This window comes from Sparus aurata, chromosome 5 (genome assembly GCF_900880675.1).
Source record: "Sparus aurata chromosome 5, fSpaAur1.1, whole genome shotgun sequence".
Taxonomy (NCBI): Eukaryota; Metazoa; Chordata; class Actinopteri; order Spariformes; family Sparidae; genus Sparus; species Sparus aurata.
Window position 1 is genome coordinate 11,221,113 of NC_044191.1, and position 19,354 is coordinate 11,240,466.

General features: G+C 43.9%; 1 protein-coding gene across 3 annotated transcripts; it reads left to right on the forward strand.

The window, feature by feature from the left end:
- The first annotated feature begins 463 nt into the window (after nucleotides 1–463).
- On the forward strand, nucleotides 464–18,670 carry lzts1 (leucine zipper, putative tumor suppressor 1). Of its 3 annotated transcripts, none has more exons than XM_030415686.1 (9): nucleotides 464–796; nucleotides 10,708–11,057; nucleotides 11,155–11,292; nucleotides 13,308–13,470; nucleotides 13,572–13,963; nucleotides 14,060–14,233; nucleotides 14,384–14,515; nucleotides 16,325–16,519; nucleotides 16,794–18,670. In XM_030415686.1, the coding sequence occupies exons 2-9, from the start codon at nucleotides 10,824–10,826 to the stop codon at nucleotides 17,340–17,342; spliced, it is 1,977 nt and encodes a 658-aa protein (XP_030271546.1). In that variant the 5' UTR covers nucleotides 464–796; nucleotides 10,708–10,823; the 3' UTR covers nucleotides 17,343–18,670. The 3 variants fall into 3 exon arrangements, with proteins under 3 accessions (XP_030271546.1, XP_030271547.1, XP_030271548.1); XM_030415687.1 differs by lacking the exon at nucleotides 464–796 and adding an exon at nucleotides 9,004–9,195; XM_030415688.1 differs by lacking the exon at nucleotides 464–796 and having other exon boundaries at nucleotides 10,941–11,057; nucleotides 11,126–11,292.
- Nucleotides 18,671–19,354: the final 684 nt, after the last annotated feature.

Sequence of the window (19,354 nt, forward strand, 5' to 3'; positions counted from 1 at the left end):
AGCAGAGCATGGTGGGTAACAGCATGCATGAATCATCAGCCCAGTAGCCACTTGCTGACTATATTTGCAGGTGCTCGCAAATAGGGCGCGAGGGTCCACGTGAATATAGCCACACAACTGGACGCACGAGTTGAACTCAGAAATATTCAGAGCACCCACGGATATTGTGTGTGGCTCAGAAGTGCGGGATGCAGGGATGATGTGCTGTACGTAGGCATATCGAGGCAGTGAAGTGACTTAAAATGAGTAGCAAAGCCGCCGGGCACACTGCCAGGAAAAAGAGGAGAAGAGAGTGAGGAGACAGGTAGAGAGAGATATGGGATGCAGTGAACAGAGAGATGAAAGGGGCGACAATACTGAAGAAAAAGTGCACAACTAAAGGGGAATGTAAGAGGTGGACGAGGCAAGCGGCGGAATAAGGGAGGGAGGGAGAGGTGGGAGGGAGTGTTGGATGTTCAGAGTGAAGGAGAGAGTGGGAGGGAGTTCAGAAGGGAGGCAACAAGGATACACTGTAAAGAGAGGGAGGGGAGAGAGAGCGTGTTCATGGAGGAATGTGACAGTGCTCAGTGTATGGGAGATGGGACGGACTGATTCCACCATTCCAGGTGTTGAAGAGGGGTGAGAGGGGGACCCAGAGAGAGGCACAGCAAAGGCACACATCTCTTTCTCTCCACCCCAGCGGTGCCAGCTAGCATCCCACTGGAAGTGGTTTGTCCACAGTGATCCACACAGCTTTGGGAAAGAGAGCAGCGGCGGCAGTGACTGTGACTGTTGGGGCATGCAGACTATAATGGAGGTAAGTCACCTCCGGCCAGACTTGAAGGAAGGTTGTGGCTGTTCGACTGGATGTGTGACAGGGGACAAATGATGGCACGGAGTCAGTCAGGGCTCGCGGGCTTGCAACTTTGAACAGCAGTGAGTCCGGGTGGCACTATCACATCCCACAGACTTAATTGTGTGTGATTGCAGCTTAGGGTTTTTTTTACAATTTTTTTTTTTTTGCACTAAGCAAGAACCAAAATGTAAGCTAGGATAATTTTAGCACCACACTGGTTTGTGTCTGTTGTTTACACAGTTAAACATTCCGACTGATCCAAAGTTTCTCACATGGAGGCGGTCCAAGTGTTTTGCTACTTTTTAAAATATGCGAGCTGAATTTCAAAGTAAAAGCATCTCCGTGTTTGAGGACGTGCCAGCTCTGGATGAAATGTCTGCTTTCAACTTTTTCTGTTTCTCCTTGCAGAAAGCTGCCAATGGTGTTCTTCAGTTTTAGCACAGCCATTACCGAACAAACCATTGCTTTCAAACGAGTGAAATAATAGGGAGCAGTGCTTTGGGCTTTGTTTAAATGTTACACTATACACAGCAATTCGGGGGGAATAAATGGCAGTGGACACGGAGCTGGTTGTTATGGGTGTTTTTAAGCATGAATTAAGTGTTCATCTCCATATGTCCCACCCTGTGACTTTTTATAGGAAAAAACAACCAACTGTTATTAAAAACTGGTATAATTTGCTGTGTAATTGGAGGCAACACAAAGAAGGACTCTCTGTGGGGAATAATTTACTGTCGCAAACCGCCCAGCTTTGGCGCTGTCACACCTGTATAGAATAATGCATGTGTCGAGACCTGTGAGGATCATGAATTACTGTGCATTATGCTGGTGTTAAGGCGAATGGGTAAGTATAGGGCAGCACCTGTTCAGACATGCTCACCTCTGCTCTGTCTTGTAGGTTTCTGTGCAGAGGTAAAACACACAGGAGAGGCCGAATCAAAGCGGAGAGGAGGGCGGAGGATGACAGAATAAAGACAGGGCTCCCGTCTTGAGTTGTTTGTTTGTTCCTGTGTGACGCGAAGAATTCCGTTTGTCGACGGAAATATCTCGACTTCGCGAGAGAATTTTTTGGAGGGAATTAACGCGGCTCCGCTCCATATCTGTAGCGTGTGACGAACCATTGGAGCTGTCATGACCTGCTAAAGAAGACGCTTCTTAAAATAACTGTCCCAGATACCCAAATGCAGTATCCTTGCATGAGTGAAGGCTCTGTGTCAGAGGAGCGCAGAATCTCAACCTCTCTGTGAGGCTTAGCTCGCGATGATGTTGCAGAGTTCTCAACTTTCCGCTAAGGATTCCTAAACGTCCTTAAACGTCATCATATCACGCAGGTATATGAATCGGGCGAGCGACTGCGCACGGCAGGTGAGTGTCAGATGTGACTTTGTTAGTTATGACACCTTGAAACTATTGATGGAAACCACGCAGAGTTTCCATATCATGAACAATTTAGCATTACAAGGTCAGGGGGCTCTTTATTTTAGAGCTGAGCACAGGTATCGCCTGCAGCACATATTTCCAGCTGCTTTCAGGATGATATAGGCCCCTGAAAGTGAGTTCATTGTGTCTTCTCTTACTCCCACATTGCACCATCCACACACACACACACACAGCCACTGCAGATTAGGAGGATGGGAGGATGGTTATGCTCCAGAATGACAACCTTATCACCGAGTATTCAGCTTACAGGGTCAGTGGGTAACAGTGCCAGGAAAGGCCTCATTCTTTCCCGCCCACCTATGCGTGTCATTTCTTCTGTGATACCGTAGCAAATAAAAATATATGAGACAGGAAAAAAATGACTACGTGAGAAATGCTGTAGCACTAACTCGAAAACACTTATCTCTAATCCGTCTTTGCAGCACAGTTTTATGATCTTACATTATAATATCACTAAAAAAAACTCATCTGGCGCCGGCGTAATGTGCTTCCAATATGACTTTCTACGTTTTGACAACGAGCGTGCCGAAAGCTTGCTGAAAGCTCAGTTATGGTACAAATGAAAATCTGACAGCACAACAAAGCTTTCATGACGATCCATCAAATTTCATCCGCGTGGGGCTGTCATATCAGCCGCAAGTGACACAGCCTGTTCAAAACAAGTGCGGGGAGTAATGGAAAAGGTAAATATTTCGTGGTTAATGGATGGGCTACAATTCAAAATGTCTAAAAATACTTCCACTTGTAACAATACATTTCCGCGCGCTGTTTATAGAGTGGGATAAAAGCCTTACACGTAAATATTTCATGACCGTGGAGCTGGACGGTGATCTGCCGTATCTGACTGAAGACACGCACAACTCTTTAAAACCATTTCTGGATCATTTCCAGGGCACTGCATAAGTCTGAGGCATTACAGAAAAGTGCAGAGACATATTGTATGGCAATAATCAATCTTGTATGGATGGATGCGGCTCAATAATGAAATATAAAAGGGAGATTTCAGATATTTAATTTTAGGGCTCCTTAAATTCACGAGCATCAATTCCCATCCTCGTCGCAGCACTAAAGGCTCCCATTTAGACTCCATTAAAAATACATTTTCCTCTATACTCCAGCTGGCAAGGTTATGCAAATGCATGTACTACAGAGCAGTAGTTGGCCAGCTATACAAAGCCAGTGAGCAGCGCAGGCAGCCTCCTTATCTATTAAAACCTGAGGTGGTTGATTGTTTGGTCGACCTAATGTCTCATTTGGATGCACATAGGGGCATCTGAGCGCAATCTAATTTCAACGGGGGGGGGGGGGGGGGGGGGGGGGTCCTGCGCTAAAAGCCTGGCCTCAAAGACGTAGCCACGTGGCTGCCAATAGAAGACGCTGAGATTGAATTAACGAGTTATAAATGTTTTACTCACATGATTTAAGCCTTTCTCTGCATCCAAACCCCCTCACACTTTGCACAGAGGAAGCACTCACTGCTTGCTGGACAATACAAGTCCTCAATGTATGATACAGTGTCAGCTCCACAGAATATAAATATCTCTCTCACACACACACTGTCTCTCCATGTCTGTCTCCTTCTCTGCCTGCCATCGCCTCTCTCTCTCTCCGTGCCTGGTATTCCATCTCCTCACTCTGGGGCAGTAATGAGTGTCTGGTATTCTGCTCTTCAGCATTGAAGCCCTATTCATGCTCAATCTCCTTTACAATGCACTAAAAGGATTACCCAATTAGCTACTATTGGATGCCATTGTGTGTGTGTGCTTGAGTCTATGTGTGCTTGACTGTGTGTGTGTGTGTGTGTGTGTGTGTGTGTGTGTGTGTGTGTGTGTGTGTGTGTGTGTGTGTGTTTGGTCAGTAGATGGATGTGTTAGCAGTGAAAGTGAAAGATAGATGGCTGTCTGTACCCCACACTTCATTCCCAGTTGATGTTGTGCTGGAGGCCACATTACTCATCCCCACAACTCAGCCACAGTGAGTAAGACACACGATAGGGAAGCACGGGCATGTGTGTGTGTGTGTGTGTGTGTGTGTGTGTGTGTGTGTGTGTGTGTGTGTGTGTGTGTATTTGTGCGTGCGTGCGTGCGTGCGTGTGTGTGACTGGGGCCTTGATGGGCCACAGAGGATGACAGAGAAAGAGACATAGCATTACTTCTCAATAATTCAACGTATCAGCCCATCTTTCTCCGGAAATACACTCGCTGCCGTCACACATGAGACAATTCTCCTTCTCCCTGCTTTACTTTGCAATGTGCATTTTCACCCCGTCATGCCTGGGATGATGGGAAATGCCTGCTTCATTACATGTGAATCACCGGTTACTTTGTGCGAACCACAGATCGATTCAGGTTATCTAACGTGTTACATCACACTGGGAGCAACGTGTTCGGCATGTTTTTAGAGGATCGAACAGCATAATAAGGCCTGATTTGGACTGACATTTCCTGTGGGATTCAAAGAACAGACTTTTTGATCGTCTTAAATTTAGTTACTTCTCGGGTCGGTTTTGAAACAGTATTAATGCTTGCAAATCTTTGGACAGACTTCTGCCTTTCAAAGTTCTGTCTTTATCTTTTAAATATTAACAATTCCTTTGGAGAAGTTCAAACCAGTATTTCCTGTGAAGTCACAGTCTGATATAGCTAATGTTGACCCACATGTTGATGAGCCAACATGGTTGCTGTGTAATTGATAACATCAGTTTGGAAGCTTCATGCATTTGAAAGGTCTCTCTTCAGTAGTCGACTCCCAGCACAGGCCTTTGATGTCAGACTTCCCCTCCAGCACTTGAACACACCACACCAGAGGCCTAAACAAACTGCTTTTCAAGTCTACAAGACGCTCTGCTGACATATGTTAGAAGTGGCTGCCTCCAAAATATGTATGACAATCAAATTAGAAATTTCAAGACATAAATAAAAAATAAGCCTTTTTTTTTTAGAAAAGGTATGCGAGTACTGCTCGAGGGTAATTTCACTTTCTTTTTTACACATCTGTTTACTCATCTGACTCTGTGGGACACTGTGGCACTGCGGTCCTGGTGAGGGTTATCTTTGGCTCCGAGACTTTGAATTTTTTATGGAAATCCTGCGAGCATTGAGTTTGAAAAGACACAAGCTTGGAGGGCTTAAAGAAAGGATGCACTAGAGTTGCATTATGGACTTAGATATGAGCTTCAGCCATATACGAGACTGAACATCAGGACGCCTCTGCATCTGCTGCTTCAATTTTGAGCATTGGCAGAATTCCCCACACAAGTCATCCAGCTTAATATTAAAGATTTTTCTGCATTCAAATGTCTAAAATCGACTTGACCTCTGTAAATATTTTGTTGAGTGCTGTATCCCAATGTTTCCCTCAATGTTCAAACCCAGAGAACTCTAAAATAGCGCATTTCATTTGGTTTCCTGTCATTCTGAATTCCAGGGAAACAACATGAATAAGGAGCACTATGTTGTTTTGAGAAGAAAAGCAAACTTAATATTTAGAAAATAATGAGGTAATACAAACTCAGAATAAAACTGAATAAACAAGCTCTTCACAGAGGCAAATAAGGTCCATGGAAAACAGTTTGAAGTTAGAAAGGTGGCAGGGTCCGCCACATATGAACAAAGTAAAATGGTGTGAAATTGTTTTGTCCTTTAATGTCAGTCTGTGTATTCAGTCATGAAAACCAAGAGAGTTTGTTTATTTGGATTGTTTACACCTTGAAAAATCAGACGATGACGATCTGTCTCTTCAAAATTTTTCTCCCAAAACTACATAGTGCGCCTTTAATATTTATTACCTCATCTGTGAACATACCTGCCATAGGAACTTCTGTTAGATTTTCATCAGCAATGATGGTTGTTTAACACTGAAGACAGCAACACCCAGGATTACACACTACTTAAAATCATCAAACTAGTCTTTTATCAACTCCGCTAAGGAGGTTCTGTTGATTCCCCGTGGTGGTTAGTTGGTTGGTTTGTACGCAGGGTTACATAAAAACTGCTGAACAGATTTTTACGAAAGTTGAATGGAAGATGGGTCTCGGCCGAGAATTGGCCCTAATTAAATTTTGGTGCCGATCCGGATAAAGGAATGGATTCAGTACATCCAAGACAATGCAAGGTTTTTTGACATTTTTGTTAATTTCGCAGGGAATAACGCATGGATCTTAAAGACACAAATCAGGCATATTCAGGTGGCTGGTATCTATGGACGAGTACTACTGGATGCAGATACACATACAAATCCGGATGTAGCAGATTTAAATATGTTTTATTTGATGTTGGATTAGGCGTGATTTATTTAAAGGGGACATTGGTGCTTGGCAGAGATGTGATTGAGAGACCTCTAGCGGCGGAAATTACATACTGTGCATTTAAGTGGCAGTAATTCAATTTTATATTACAAAGAATTTACTGTAAATTGGGTAGAATATGCAAAAATAATAAAGTCACTGAAGAATGATCCTTTTTGTCAAAAGTTTTAAAAGTATGTTACAGATGGAAAGTGTCTCAGCCTCCAAATAAAGGGTGGCTGTGTGTAAAAGTCCGCGGTGCTTAAGACAGCACACATAAACAGAAGAACAATAAGCTTTCTGAGAATGACCTAAAAAAACAGACACACTGAACTAGATAGATTACACGTGCATCTGTTAGAAATTACCATATAGACAGTGAGAATTAAAAGTGATGCCATCTGGCACCGTGGCAGCGTGGAGGTACAGTGAGAACAGGGCAGAGTTTCATGGTCATTGTGACACAGGTATAAATCCTGGACCTTTGTAGCACACTGCTGCCTTCCATTGGCTGTGGTAATGGATTGGCTATGCTCTCGTAGTGTGTATCTGCTTGTGTGTGTGTGTGTGTGTTTCGGGGGGGTGGGGGGTTAGACAGGTCAGCTGGGGCTCGAAAGCTAGGACAACACCCTGCCCACACACACACACACACACACACACACAGCCCCCTTCCTACACACGGACAGGCACACAAGTGCACGGAAACCTTTTGTGCAGACACAGAAAGACATGCAGCCAATCAGATAAAAGATTAGACGAACGCATGCATCCACACACACACGCACATTCACACCCCCTCATCCCATCTCACCAAAGGTCTTAAATCACACTGTCTGCTCAAAAGCCGCGAGGTCAGACCATTTGTACCGCTTTTTAAAATGTTCCAATGATGGGAGTAATAAAAAGATTTCCAAATCACTTTAATATTTGCATGAAATGGAAGTGAAATTGACCAATTCTCTCCAGTAACTGAGTGGGAACATAAAAGTGGGAAGGCATGGATCATTGTCCAGACAAACAGGCTGGCTTGGGGGGCTGAAGGGGACTGATCGAGGAACAATGGTCGTCAGGCTGAAGGGATGAGTGAGCAGTGCTGCTGAAAAAGATGACAGCAGATCTACAGAGATACTCTATATTATTTTATTACTGGGGGAAAACCTTCACACTTTTCATGGTAAAAGAAAAAAAAAAAAGCTTTCACGCGGGATGATGTAACGTGATGTAAACTGTGGCGCAATCCTGTCTGCGCATGTTGGAAGGTAGTTCATAGGGTCGTGTCACTTCTTCTTATTATTGGTTCGGCTCCAACAAACTAATGTCTCCATTGATTTTTGTGCGATGATAACAGTGAATCAGTCGTGTTCTGTAAAAAAAAGAGGTAATGCTGTCAGTTTTGTTTACATCAGGAGAACGTATCCCTTTGCTTGTGACAAAAATGGAGCGTAAGATTTACACTTGTTTTGTCAGCGGCAGAGCTGAGGGGCCATATCTTTTCTGTTGTTGTTGTTTGTTCATTTGGAACACAGCGCCTTGTATATTTTCCTGTCGTGATTTGTGATTGTATTTCATCCACAAGGTGTTTTGTCAACAGTGTGCACTCTGTGGGATGCTGAACGCTCCACTGCCTCAGACAGGCTTGCACTCCAGCGATGTGAAAGTGTGCGTTGTTTGTATGGATGTGCAAAGGTGTGTGTGAGAGAGAGAGGGAGTCTGTGTGTGTGTGTGTGTGTGTGTGTCTGTGTGTGTGTGTGTGTGTGTGTGTGTGTGTGTGTGTGTGTGTGTGTGTGTGTGTATATGTCTGAACAAACAGCATAAAGGCGGGATGGTGGTAAATCACTATAAAACTGAGGCTCTCCAGCCCTCTCATTGTGAGGACTAGTCATTTATTTAACACTCAAATATGGTCCTGGGCTGTTTGGGGAGAATACATCAACCGGCACACGGGAGTCCACACAAAGAGCGGCACACTTCAACAGACAAAGAGCGAAAAGAGAGAGGCCAAGCGCCTTTTTTTCTCCTTCAGATGAAGTGTTGTTTGTTCAGGGTGGGTGCAGGGCACCGAGTGGGACGGGTGGATGGAGGGAGGGAGGGAGGGAGGGAATGATGGGAGAAGGCGAGGGTGGGGGTTGAATGGTTATTACACAGTGAATCGATGCACAAGCGCAGGGTGTCAGTGGGTGATAGTGGGGAGAGGAGGGGGGTACACGGGGGGGTGTAAAAGATCTTTTGTGAAGGCTGGGAGTTAATCACTTGAGCGGCACACGCCAGTTCTATGGGAGCACATGTTGTACACCGGCTCCCTTGGGGGGGGGGGGGGGGATGTCCTGAAACACACACAAAGACAAACACGCACACACACACACACACACACACACAGAGCTGAATTTACATGTCAGTTATAATGCAAAGCTGGGTACAGGCCGACTAGAAAAGCAGAAGACCCACCCCCTTCACAGAACAGTTAGCGGACCCTTCTGGCCGCGCTGATAGTGAGAGTTTGCATTTGCTGCCGGTTGGCTGACACACACACACGCAGACGCGTACACTCACATGTCTGTGTGTTCAGTTTCACCAGGACTGGATAGATGACTCTGCAGAGGCCTTGCTAGGGATGGATGCTTAGTTTGACCTGGCAGTAAGTAAAATCTATTGTTTCATTACTTCAGTCCCATGTCAGGGAGAGGATGCTAATATCTGAGAGTGATAGTGAAGGCTGGAGTTGAGATTTAGCGCCAGCACAGTAGAATAGAGGCAGTCACAGTTGTGTCAGAGACTGTTTACATCAGTGGCACAGTGGGCTGCTTTGCCTTGTAGTGCTGCAGGTGCACACTAAACCATTATTCAACGTTTTCACTGGCTGTTTATTTTGCAGAATATATGCAGAATTCCATCCTGAATGAGACAGAAAATCAAAACTGAGACTGTTCAGTGTGATTATTTAACAATTAGAAGGCTCCTTGCAGTTTAGTAATATATTTCCCTTCCATTCACAGCAAGTAGACTATGACTGCTTTTCATTCTGTGAAGGCAACCACTTACACTTTCCCTCGTCCTTCTGTATGCACGCTACTCTCTCTCACTTGCTGTCGGTCTGTGATGCTCCTATTATTATTGTAATTGTGAGATATCTATTTTGTACATGTCTCATCTAGCTTATCATTGTTTGCTGGACAATGAAAAGTGACAGCCTCGATCAGCGCTCCCGTCTTCATTCGGCATTTTGCTCTCCAAGCGTGCCCATTAAACACCTTGGGAAAGTGACAGTGACAGTTATGTGTATCCTCACAAACACGACCATTTGAACAAATAATTATGGATTTGCCGAGAGCCAAATGTATTACTAATAAGTGATTTACACCAGGCCATTAGTCACATGCTTTGTTGGTGGGGCCATTACAGAACGCTTAAAGGATGAGGACCAGGTGGTTAGGGGAGCTTGCAGGCCTGATCAGCCCAGTATGGAGCCCACTGCTGCTAAGTCACCGCTGAGGGGACTTTTCCCCTGTGGCTCAAAGATCATGACTAGCAGCATCTGGGCTCTGGTTTTTTTTTTTTTTTTAAAAGGGAGGAAGACAGAGAGAAAATGGAGAGCATTACCAGTGCCTCTGTATGTAAATGTTCTCATATTGTAAGTTTGTCAGTTAAAAACACACATTTGAACTCAGCGTGCTTAATCCAATCTGTATACCATAATTCCAGCAAAATACATTATTACAACTTGATATTTCTGTGTGGTCTGTCTTTTATTCTGCTCAAGTACAATACCAAATGCACAATGGTTGTATAGTGTCAACATCAGTCAAGTGTTGTGCAGGTAGTAAGAAGCCTAATTGCCAGTTTGCTGAGAGGAAGGGCACCCAAAGGGTTGTTTGTCAAATTCAACGGTCGAGCTATAAATCCTGACACACAAAGCCAGGCAGGGAGCCAAGACGGACATTTTTTCACTTTGTTTGTCTTGCAAATGCTAACACACCTGCTTCAGCAGTACAAGCCTGGACTGACCAGGAAACAATAAAAAAAAACGTTTCAACACCAGAAAAACGATAAGCATCAAAGGAAACTATGACCATTATCCTTTTATAAAAAAAAAAAATCTGTTCAAGGATCAACTTTGTTTAATGTGAATTATCCCTTTCTTGTCTTGCAGATAAAGCCACTGACAGTCCTTCTGTGGGGTCATGAGTTGTGCCCCCCCTTCACTTCTGTGTAACTTCACCGTCTGGACTTCAGCCCCACCCTCTGCTCACCTATGCCTGCAGGACCATGGGTAGTGTGAGCAGCCTCATCAACGGCGGCAACAGCCTCAACAGCAACCACTGCAAAGCGTCTGACTACAGGTCGAACAAGGGAACTAACCATCATAGGAAGAGTGGAGGTTGCAGCCTTGACGGGCTACTTAAGTGCAGCTTCACTCAGTGCTCCTCGACCGCCACTCATCCCTCTAAAGGCCTGACCCACTCCCGGTCGGGACGGAGCGAGGATTTTTTTTACATCAAAGTAAGCTCATGTGCCGTCAGATGACATACCTTACATATATAAAACCGTACCTACACAATCAAAAAAAGGATAAAACGTTTAACCTGTTCGATGTTAGGTGAGCCATAAACCGAAGTCAGCGCACCACAGAGGAGGACCTATGGAAGTCCATGCAGGTGGAAAGAAGAGAGATGGAGAATCAGATGGACGACTGCAACCAAAACTGCTGCTTATGTCGGGGAAAATGACGGAGAGGGTGAGCATAACTTCATCTCTCATGCTTTTACCAAAATAATGTGATTCGATTTTAAAGGAGCAGTTTCACATTTTTGGGAAATATCTGTATCTTCTTTTTTCGAGTTGGATGAGAAGATGAATGGCAACCTCTGTCCATGTGGTAAATATCATGTGTGCTGCTGTAGCAAGCGCATGGTTTGCTAAGCTCAGCATAAAGACTGGAAACACAGAGACAACCGACCAAATTCGCCTTCCAGCAACTCAGAAGCTCACTAACTACACTGTCAAATTAAACGTTGACTTTACTTTGACAAGTCTGGAAACCGATTACCTCACAATTGCCAAGTAAAGTAGACTATTAAATTGAAGTTGTTTGGGCTAAAAAGCTCTCACAACTTATCATTATTAGTCTACTGGGTAATTCTGAGGTAACTGGTTTCTTTGGTAATCACTAAAGTCACTCTGTCTAATTTTACAGTTTAACATGTTATATATCAGCGTTTTTCTATTTCGCTAGCCAAAATGTAAAAAAACAGCTTTTCTCCACTTATTTTTAAGAGGATGTGCAGTTAACAGGAAACAGCCGAGACTCCATGTTCTAGTCTTCCGTACTTTAAGGGTGCCGGTATCTGACAATTTGATCTTGAATAAAAAAATCAAGGAAACTGAACCACCTGTCCAGGTTGTAGGTTGTGCTTAACGTTAGAACTTTGTTTATCAGGACCTCAATTAAAAGGACCCAAATAAAGCTCATATTTGTAAAAATAAAAAGTCGATTTTTGAAACTGATGCTTCGGGATGGTGATCGACCCAAAGCCTCAGTTTCTGACAAATTCAGAATGAATCCTTTAAAAGGACCGCAGGTGCTGATGGACAGCAAAGCAAGGAGAAAGTGAATAAACTTAAGAATTTCTTTTAAGAGTATAGATTCAAATATTAACTTGAGATTTGATGTCGATTATCATAGCCTATGGCCTTCCTTGTCTGGAGCCGTTACTATGGATATTCATCCAACCATTAAGAGGATAGAATTATACTGCGTAACTGCAACAGACTTTGAGAAGCTCACAGCAAATTTGAGGATAAAACATGCACAGCAGGTAGTCTACTTGGTAGCAGCTATTCCTCATAACCTGTGCTGAACCTTCTCCATCTTATTAATCACCCCCTCCCGGATTAATGACCTAAGAATGCCTTGATCTTCTCAGGGAAGTCATTTCATCGCCAAGAATACGTAGGCAAACAGAGTCCCCTTCAATAGGTCTTTATTCCTCAGGGGCAAGAGGTGGGGGAAAAGGAGAGGAATAGGAAGCAGCTTTAAAAGAGACAGAACGGAGAATAAGAGAGAAAAGAGAGGGAGGGCCGTAGAGAGTTTGAGGGATAGAAAGAGAGAGAGAAAAGAAAAAAAACGAGGAACGGCATCCCAGTCATGAAGTCAGTGAGAAGGAATGCTGAGCTCACAAGCTTTACCTCTTACACTTCAGCAGTAGCTCATATTATTAATATCACGGAGAAGGGCTATTCATCTTCCCTCAGACAGCACATGGGGGAGAGATGTGGGATGCAGAGGGGAGGAGAGGAGGACAGTACCGAGGGGAGGTACAGCTCGTGCCGCTCTTGGACAGCACGGATGGGGCGTGTGGAGTACAAGTTCATCTATGAAATGAGTTTTCGCTCCTGTGACAGTCAAGTGAATTTTACTTGCAACTACTGCTGTGTGGTGTTTAATGCTGCCAGCTAGAGATGCTCTTCTGCGCGCTTCAGTGCTTCTGTTTCTAATACGAGAAGACATGATTTGAAAAAAAATCCGTCCCTTTCATTTTTTACAGACGTGACAATATTTATCTCTGTGAAAGTCAGTCATCGTGATTTTGCCAGTTTCTGAATGCGACCCATCCTCGGCTCTCAGTGCTCTGCCCGCAACGGTGCGAGAGGGCTCGCTTTTTGCCATGCTGTCAGCTGCGATGAGCCAGCGCATATAAAAACAAAAATAGGGAAGAGCACCCCTGACTGTGTGTCATTTCACTCTTCTAGACCTCTGCTGAGAAGTCACTGGTCCGTTCCACCGCCTTCAAGCCTGTGATTCCCAGGAGTACGTCGTCCGCAGAGACAGGCCACAACAGCCTGGACCACATACTTTGTCCTCTGAAAAAAGCAAGGAGTCCAGAAAATCAACACAAGCAAGACACCTTCTCAGGTCTTTATGGAATATTGATACACTCCTACCATAAAGTGGAATTTTTTCTGGTCGAAGGACAAATCCTCATAAAATAAAATGTCTTTTTTTTTGCCTTTCAGGGACTTTCTCAGACTCCGGACGTAACTCCATGTCTAGCCTGCCCACCCACAGCACCAGCGGCAGCCTAAGTACTTCCACCGGCCCTGTCAGTCACGGCGATGGCAGCTCAGCTCCCGCAAACGGCCTCAGCAAGGGAGTACAACCCAATTTCCCTCCATGGGTCAGCGGGAACAGCGCTAACCTTGACTGTAGCTACAGGGCCGGTTTAAACAGCGGGGGGTCGACATCTAAGGGAAATGGGGATGCGAGCTCCCCACTCTCCGCAGACGAGCCAAGCGCTCTCTCTGAAACTTCAGGTGGGATTCGCTCCCCGATTACTACGGACGAGTCACTGATTGAACGTTTGGAACAAAGGCTGCTCGAGAGAGAGACTGAGCTGCACGAGCTACAGGTACCAAGTTGTTGCTTCACAGTCAACAGGCACCTCTCTTCCGTCGTAAACTGTTCGAGACAAATTCTAACTGAGATGTCTTCATCCTTACCACAGGTGAGTTTTGAGGAGAAGGAGGAAGACACCTGCCAGCTGTTTGATGAAAGACAAAGATACTGTGCGGAGGAGATGGAGGGGCTCAAGCAGCGGTGCTCCACAAAGCTACGGCAAGTGTCGCAAATGGCTGCAAGAACCCAGCAAGCTCTTCAGCTGCAGGTCAGGCAGCTCCAGGTCAGTCCCCACCGATTCATTCATAATCCTCCCTACAACCTTTTCCTATGAATCCATTGAGATACCAAAAAAAAAAAAGCATCAGCAGATGCATTTAAAATCTTACCTTGCACACAAGCTGAGTGAAATGAGAAATCAACTTTTGTGCAGGCAGAGAAAGAGAGACTCCTGGAGGACGTCTCGAAGCTAACCCGGGAGAAGGGTCTCGTCGAGCTCAGACTGAGGTCGTATGAGACGGAGAACACGCAGCTGGCTCCGACACTTGAGGAAACTCAGTGGGAGGTGAGTCATGAGTCATTTATGTGAAATATCAGTAAGTTCAGAAACCTTGTAGCACACAGCACAAACTGGTACAACCTTGATGACTGCCGCTGAAGTGTGGGAACATCAAGTTATTCCACCCCTACAGGAAAAATCTGCCATTTTGCACCATATTTAAGAAACAGAGATCAGTCAAAAGAGTCAGGGATACAGACGTCTTTTATATTTTTCGCAATAACTGACAGTGTTGCCTCCGAAACATCAGGGACATTACGTACTTTTATCTTTAATCAAACTACTCCCTTTCTTTATTATGAGCTCTTGAACCTGTGTGGGTGTAGTGTCCCTAGTTGCACACTTGATTTCCAAAGAATTATGAGATGAACTAACTGTTTTTTCTCTTCCTATAAAGATTGAGTTAAATGATTTTGTCTGATGAGAAAGGTGTGACTCTCAGTGATGAACCTACAGAGAAATATTTCCAACTATGTCTTTCTTTTCAAGAGGGCCTCAGCAAACAAGCTCTGATAAACAGACTGTAGGGTACTTGGCCAACATGACACCAAGTACAACAACCCAGTCACCATTACGCTTCAGCAAACCTAACATATTTTACAGAATCACGTTTATTCAGGTTCCATTTTCCATTTATGTTGCAGCAGTGCTGTGCTTATGGTCTAACTAGGTTAAAGCACAAAAATACTTGGTTAGGGTTAGGGGAAGATCATTTTTTGGCTTAAAATACCTATTAGTCCACCAAACACGGCACAAGTTGTGCTGACTTCTAAAAATCTAAATTTTTGCCGCCACAGACACCACTGGAGATTGTCCTGAGGTCTCCTCAACGATATCCAGTGATGTCACGCTTACAAATGTTGAAACGCAGGCTCGAGCTGTGGTTCTCACCTGTAGCTCCACCAGCATCCCCTCCACATCATAAACATGTCAAGTCAATTTTAGTTTTGTATAAATGACAATATGTATATGTAGGCCTATGACACATTCGACACAGTGGAACATTTAGCTCTTAAAGGGTCAGAAGTGTCCCCGTGTTGGTGGAGAACAAAACAGGGAGAAAAGGAGAGTGACTACTGGACTTGCAGGGTTGCCAGAACCAGGACTTCAAATAAATGCTAATGTTGCTCTGTGTTTGTCAGATGAATTAGGCAACTGTTTGCGAGGACTGCCAAAAACATACCTGTAAATGCTGATAATATATTAATGTTTTGCTATCAGACGGTTGCGGGTTTATCTGATAAGGACGTGTTGGTCTTGTTGCTCCAACATTGTGATTCATGTTCCAGGATTATCATTGCAACTGAGCCAAGGTAACAATGCCAACAGATGAGGCAGGTTGTGACTGATGGTTGGGTTCAGAACAGGACTTTCCCCCAGTAGACTTAGATTTGTCTCCTGAGTGGAACTAGTTATAGTGTTGACTTATTCTTTCAGTTTTCCGTCATTGGTCATGTTACAGTTGCGCTGCTTTCGAGTAGCCAACCAAAAAAAGTCAATCAGCGCACATTTTAGACATATTCTCTACTAAATAGTCTTACTTTTGGCACGAGATGAAAATGTAGTAAAGTAGTGTTTTCCATGCCTACTACTGCCATACGATCTGTGTTCACAAAATAAACTGAATAGTTTCCCAGCCACCTTCTATGTGCTCTCATTACAGGAAATGTACCAAATCCATAATTGTAAAGATGCTCAGAGAGAAATATATCCTAATCCTTCTGGAAAGTCTTCCTCTGTCAGCGAGGGGTACAAAACACACTCAATGTTTACTCTGACGGTTTCATCTTCATATTTGTCTCCGTCCAAATGTAGGTGTGCCAGAAGACAGGGGAGATCTCGCTGTTGAAGCAGCAGCTGAGAGACTGCCAGGCGGACGTCAGCCACAAGCTAAATGAAATCGTCAGCCTCAGGGCTTCGCTGAGGGAAAACGCGGCAAAGATGGAGACTCTCGAGAAGCAGAATAAAAACCATGAGGACAAACTTCGCTCTCGCACTATCGAGGTTGAGGTTAGTCGGTTGATGATTCAGCGGCATATAAATAAGGACATACAGCCCATAATGCCCACACAGTACTTAATTAAAGCACTTCTCGTTAGGAAGGATATCTGCCATTATGTGCTACACTGAACTGTGACCCTCAGACTGTTTTAAGCGTCCACGTTTTAGCAGCAGGCTTAACAAGAGAACTTATGTGACACTTAACTTGAGTAGAACTGTTACATCAGTCAGAATAGTCTTAATTGCTGCCTGTGTCTGAATATTTGACATTTCTTTAATACAGGTCTGCCAAAACGAGCTCCAGCGCAAGAAGAATGAGGCTGATTTACTCAGAGAGAAAGTGGGCAAACTTGAGACGGACATTCAGGGAATGAAACACGACCTGGCCATGGCCAAAGAGCAGAGGCTGCAGCACAGTTTGCAACGTGAGGTCCATGCCCAGACACAAGCCTTGGAGAGATTAATCCAAGGCTCAGACTCCCCCGCTCTGGGCCAGGGGGAGGAGAGCAGTGGACATGTCTCCGCAGAATCACTCCAGAGAGACGTGGAGAGACTGAAGCAGCAGCTCAGGGAGGAGAAGGAGGCACAGGAGAGGCTGGCCAACAGCTTTGAGCAGGAGAGGCAAACATGGAACAAGGAGAAAGGCAGGGTCATCAAGTACCAGAAGCAGCTCCAGATCAACTACGTGCAGATGCACAAGAAGAACCAGGACCTGGAGAGGATCCTAAAGGAGCTCACCGCCGAAATGGAGAGCCGGACGGAGCTCGGCATGGACATCAACTACGGCTCAGGGTTACAAACATATGAAGACGTTATTGCCACAGAGATTTGACCGGAGCGGTCACACACATTTGGTGAAAGCGAACCGCACACTTGACTGTTTGTTCACCACAGATATTTATTACACCTGGGGATCAGTCACTGATAACTAGTATTTTACAAGGGTTATTTAATAGAATGTGCATACCGTTATATTGTGTATTTTCTGTCTAGGGCACAACAAACAATAAAGTTCTAGCTTTTTGTGATGACGCTGATAGTTCTTGTTCAAAAGTAAATGCTAAATTATTAAATGTTCAAATGAGAGTATTTTTTTTTTTATTTTTCTACCACGCTGTCAGAGCAGAGAACGTTGAAATTGTGTACAATTTTGCCGTTTAAACACCATTTATGAGTTTTTAAGCGACACAGATGAGACAGTGGGTGATTTATCCGTCTCATGATTAATGTGCGATGGTGACACGTGATAAGCAAGATCGCGGCCTCACATCTGTCTTTTCCAGCATGAACAATGGCAGTGATGTATCACCTATTGAGAGTCTGGGTTCCTGAACCTTAATTTTGTTTGCCTCGTGAATCCACATATACGCTCCCACACAATCCATTCTTGTGCTGTTTGTGCATGGAAAAGAGTTTTAAGTTATTGCAAAACAGTACACAGGTCTCAGGACGTGAATATTGGCAAACAAGGTGTCTTGCACTTCAAAAGACGTGTTAAAATATTTTTTGCTTTAATGCATCTGCATCCTTTGAGGTCCTGTTTGTAAAAAAAAGTTGATTTTTGACTCTCATTCCCATCTCGTCAAGCACTGACACTTTGGAGGGGTGTCTGACCCGTCCTACAATCCCAAAGCACCAGTATTTGACAAGTTGGGAATGACATTCAAAAATCATCTTTTCTTACAAATAAGACCTTTAAATTCATTTCACCAGTGAGAATCTAAGTCAATATACAACCACACAAGACTAAACCTAGTATATTTATTATATAACCTCTGCTTGTTTTTTTGTTTTTTTTGTTTTTTTTTGGATCTTGTGAAATTCAAACTTTGTATTATTAATAATATATCAGTGATCAGTGAATACATCTTGCAAGGCAGAGCGCTTGCATGTCTCAATTCAGTGTGTCATGTTAAAAGGAAACTACGCTAATTTTACACATTGAAGTGTGTTTACATGTCTTGGGAGGGTAAAACTACGGCAGTGCATATGTGAAGAATTTAGTAAAAAGCCTTTTGTGGTTCCAGAGAAAGCTGCATGTGATCTGATAAATTCCCTCCAGTGATTTCACTCATTGGCAAGGTTGCATTGTGGGCATTGTAGGCTCCAGGTTTTGGAAAAACAAGAACAACGTGTTGAATTAAAGGTGATATCTCTGCAGTGTTTCCTCCAGGATTTTTTTCAGCAGCGGGGGCAGGCTCTCCGGGGAGCCGTGGCGGCGTAAACAAATGCCACTTGACTGCAGATTTTACTTTTATGCCCAGCATAATCCCCCTTTTTATTGAATGGCTGGCATGGAAAATGGTTTTTTAAAGTCTGAAGGTAAAAATAAAAAATAATAACAAAAAATACAACAATGAAATTAAAAAAAAATTGTTTAATTTAAATTTCATTTAATTTAGGGTCCCAGCCTGATAGCCTGTGCTTCCTTTAGGCTTTTCTCCTCTACGCTCATCTCTCTCTCCTGCACCATCACTTTGCTCTCCTGCTCCTTCTCTCTGCTCTCCCCCTGCTGTACTCTGCTCTCCTTCACTTTGTTCCACTGCTCCTCCCTGTCTACTGTTACTTGTCTTATACGATTACATAAAACTTTAACGTTAGATAATTTACACTCACATCACATCTGATTACAAATGTGAACACAATTTTTTACCAAACCATCATCATTTGAGTCAGTAAAAGGCTTATGATACCTGACTAGCGTCATCTTTATCAGGTGTCTTTCTCTTCTTTGAGAACTATTTGAACAAGCTCATCTGAAAATGCAATCAGCAGTTACATCATGGCATGTATATATTCGCTTAATGCTATCAATTAGTTTACTCACGTTAGTGACACTATATT

What these genes read in the sequence shown, in the direction of transcription:
- lzts1 (XM_030415686.1), top strand. Translation starts at nt 10,824, where the DNA reads ATGGGTAGTGTGAGCAGCCTCATCAACGGCGGCAACAGCCTCAACAGC. An exon ending in AGGATTTTTTTTACATCAAA is followed by an intron (nt 11,058 to 11,154) that starts GTAAGCTCATGT and finishes GTTCGATGTTAG; the next exon opens with GTGAGCCATAAACCGAAGTC. An exon ending in TTGAGGAAACTCAGTGGGAG is followed by an intron (nt 14,516 to 16,324) that starts GTGAGTCATGAG and finishes GTCCAAATGTAG; the next exon opens with GTGTGCCAGAAGACAGGGGA.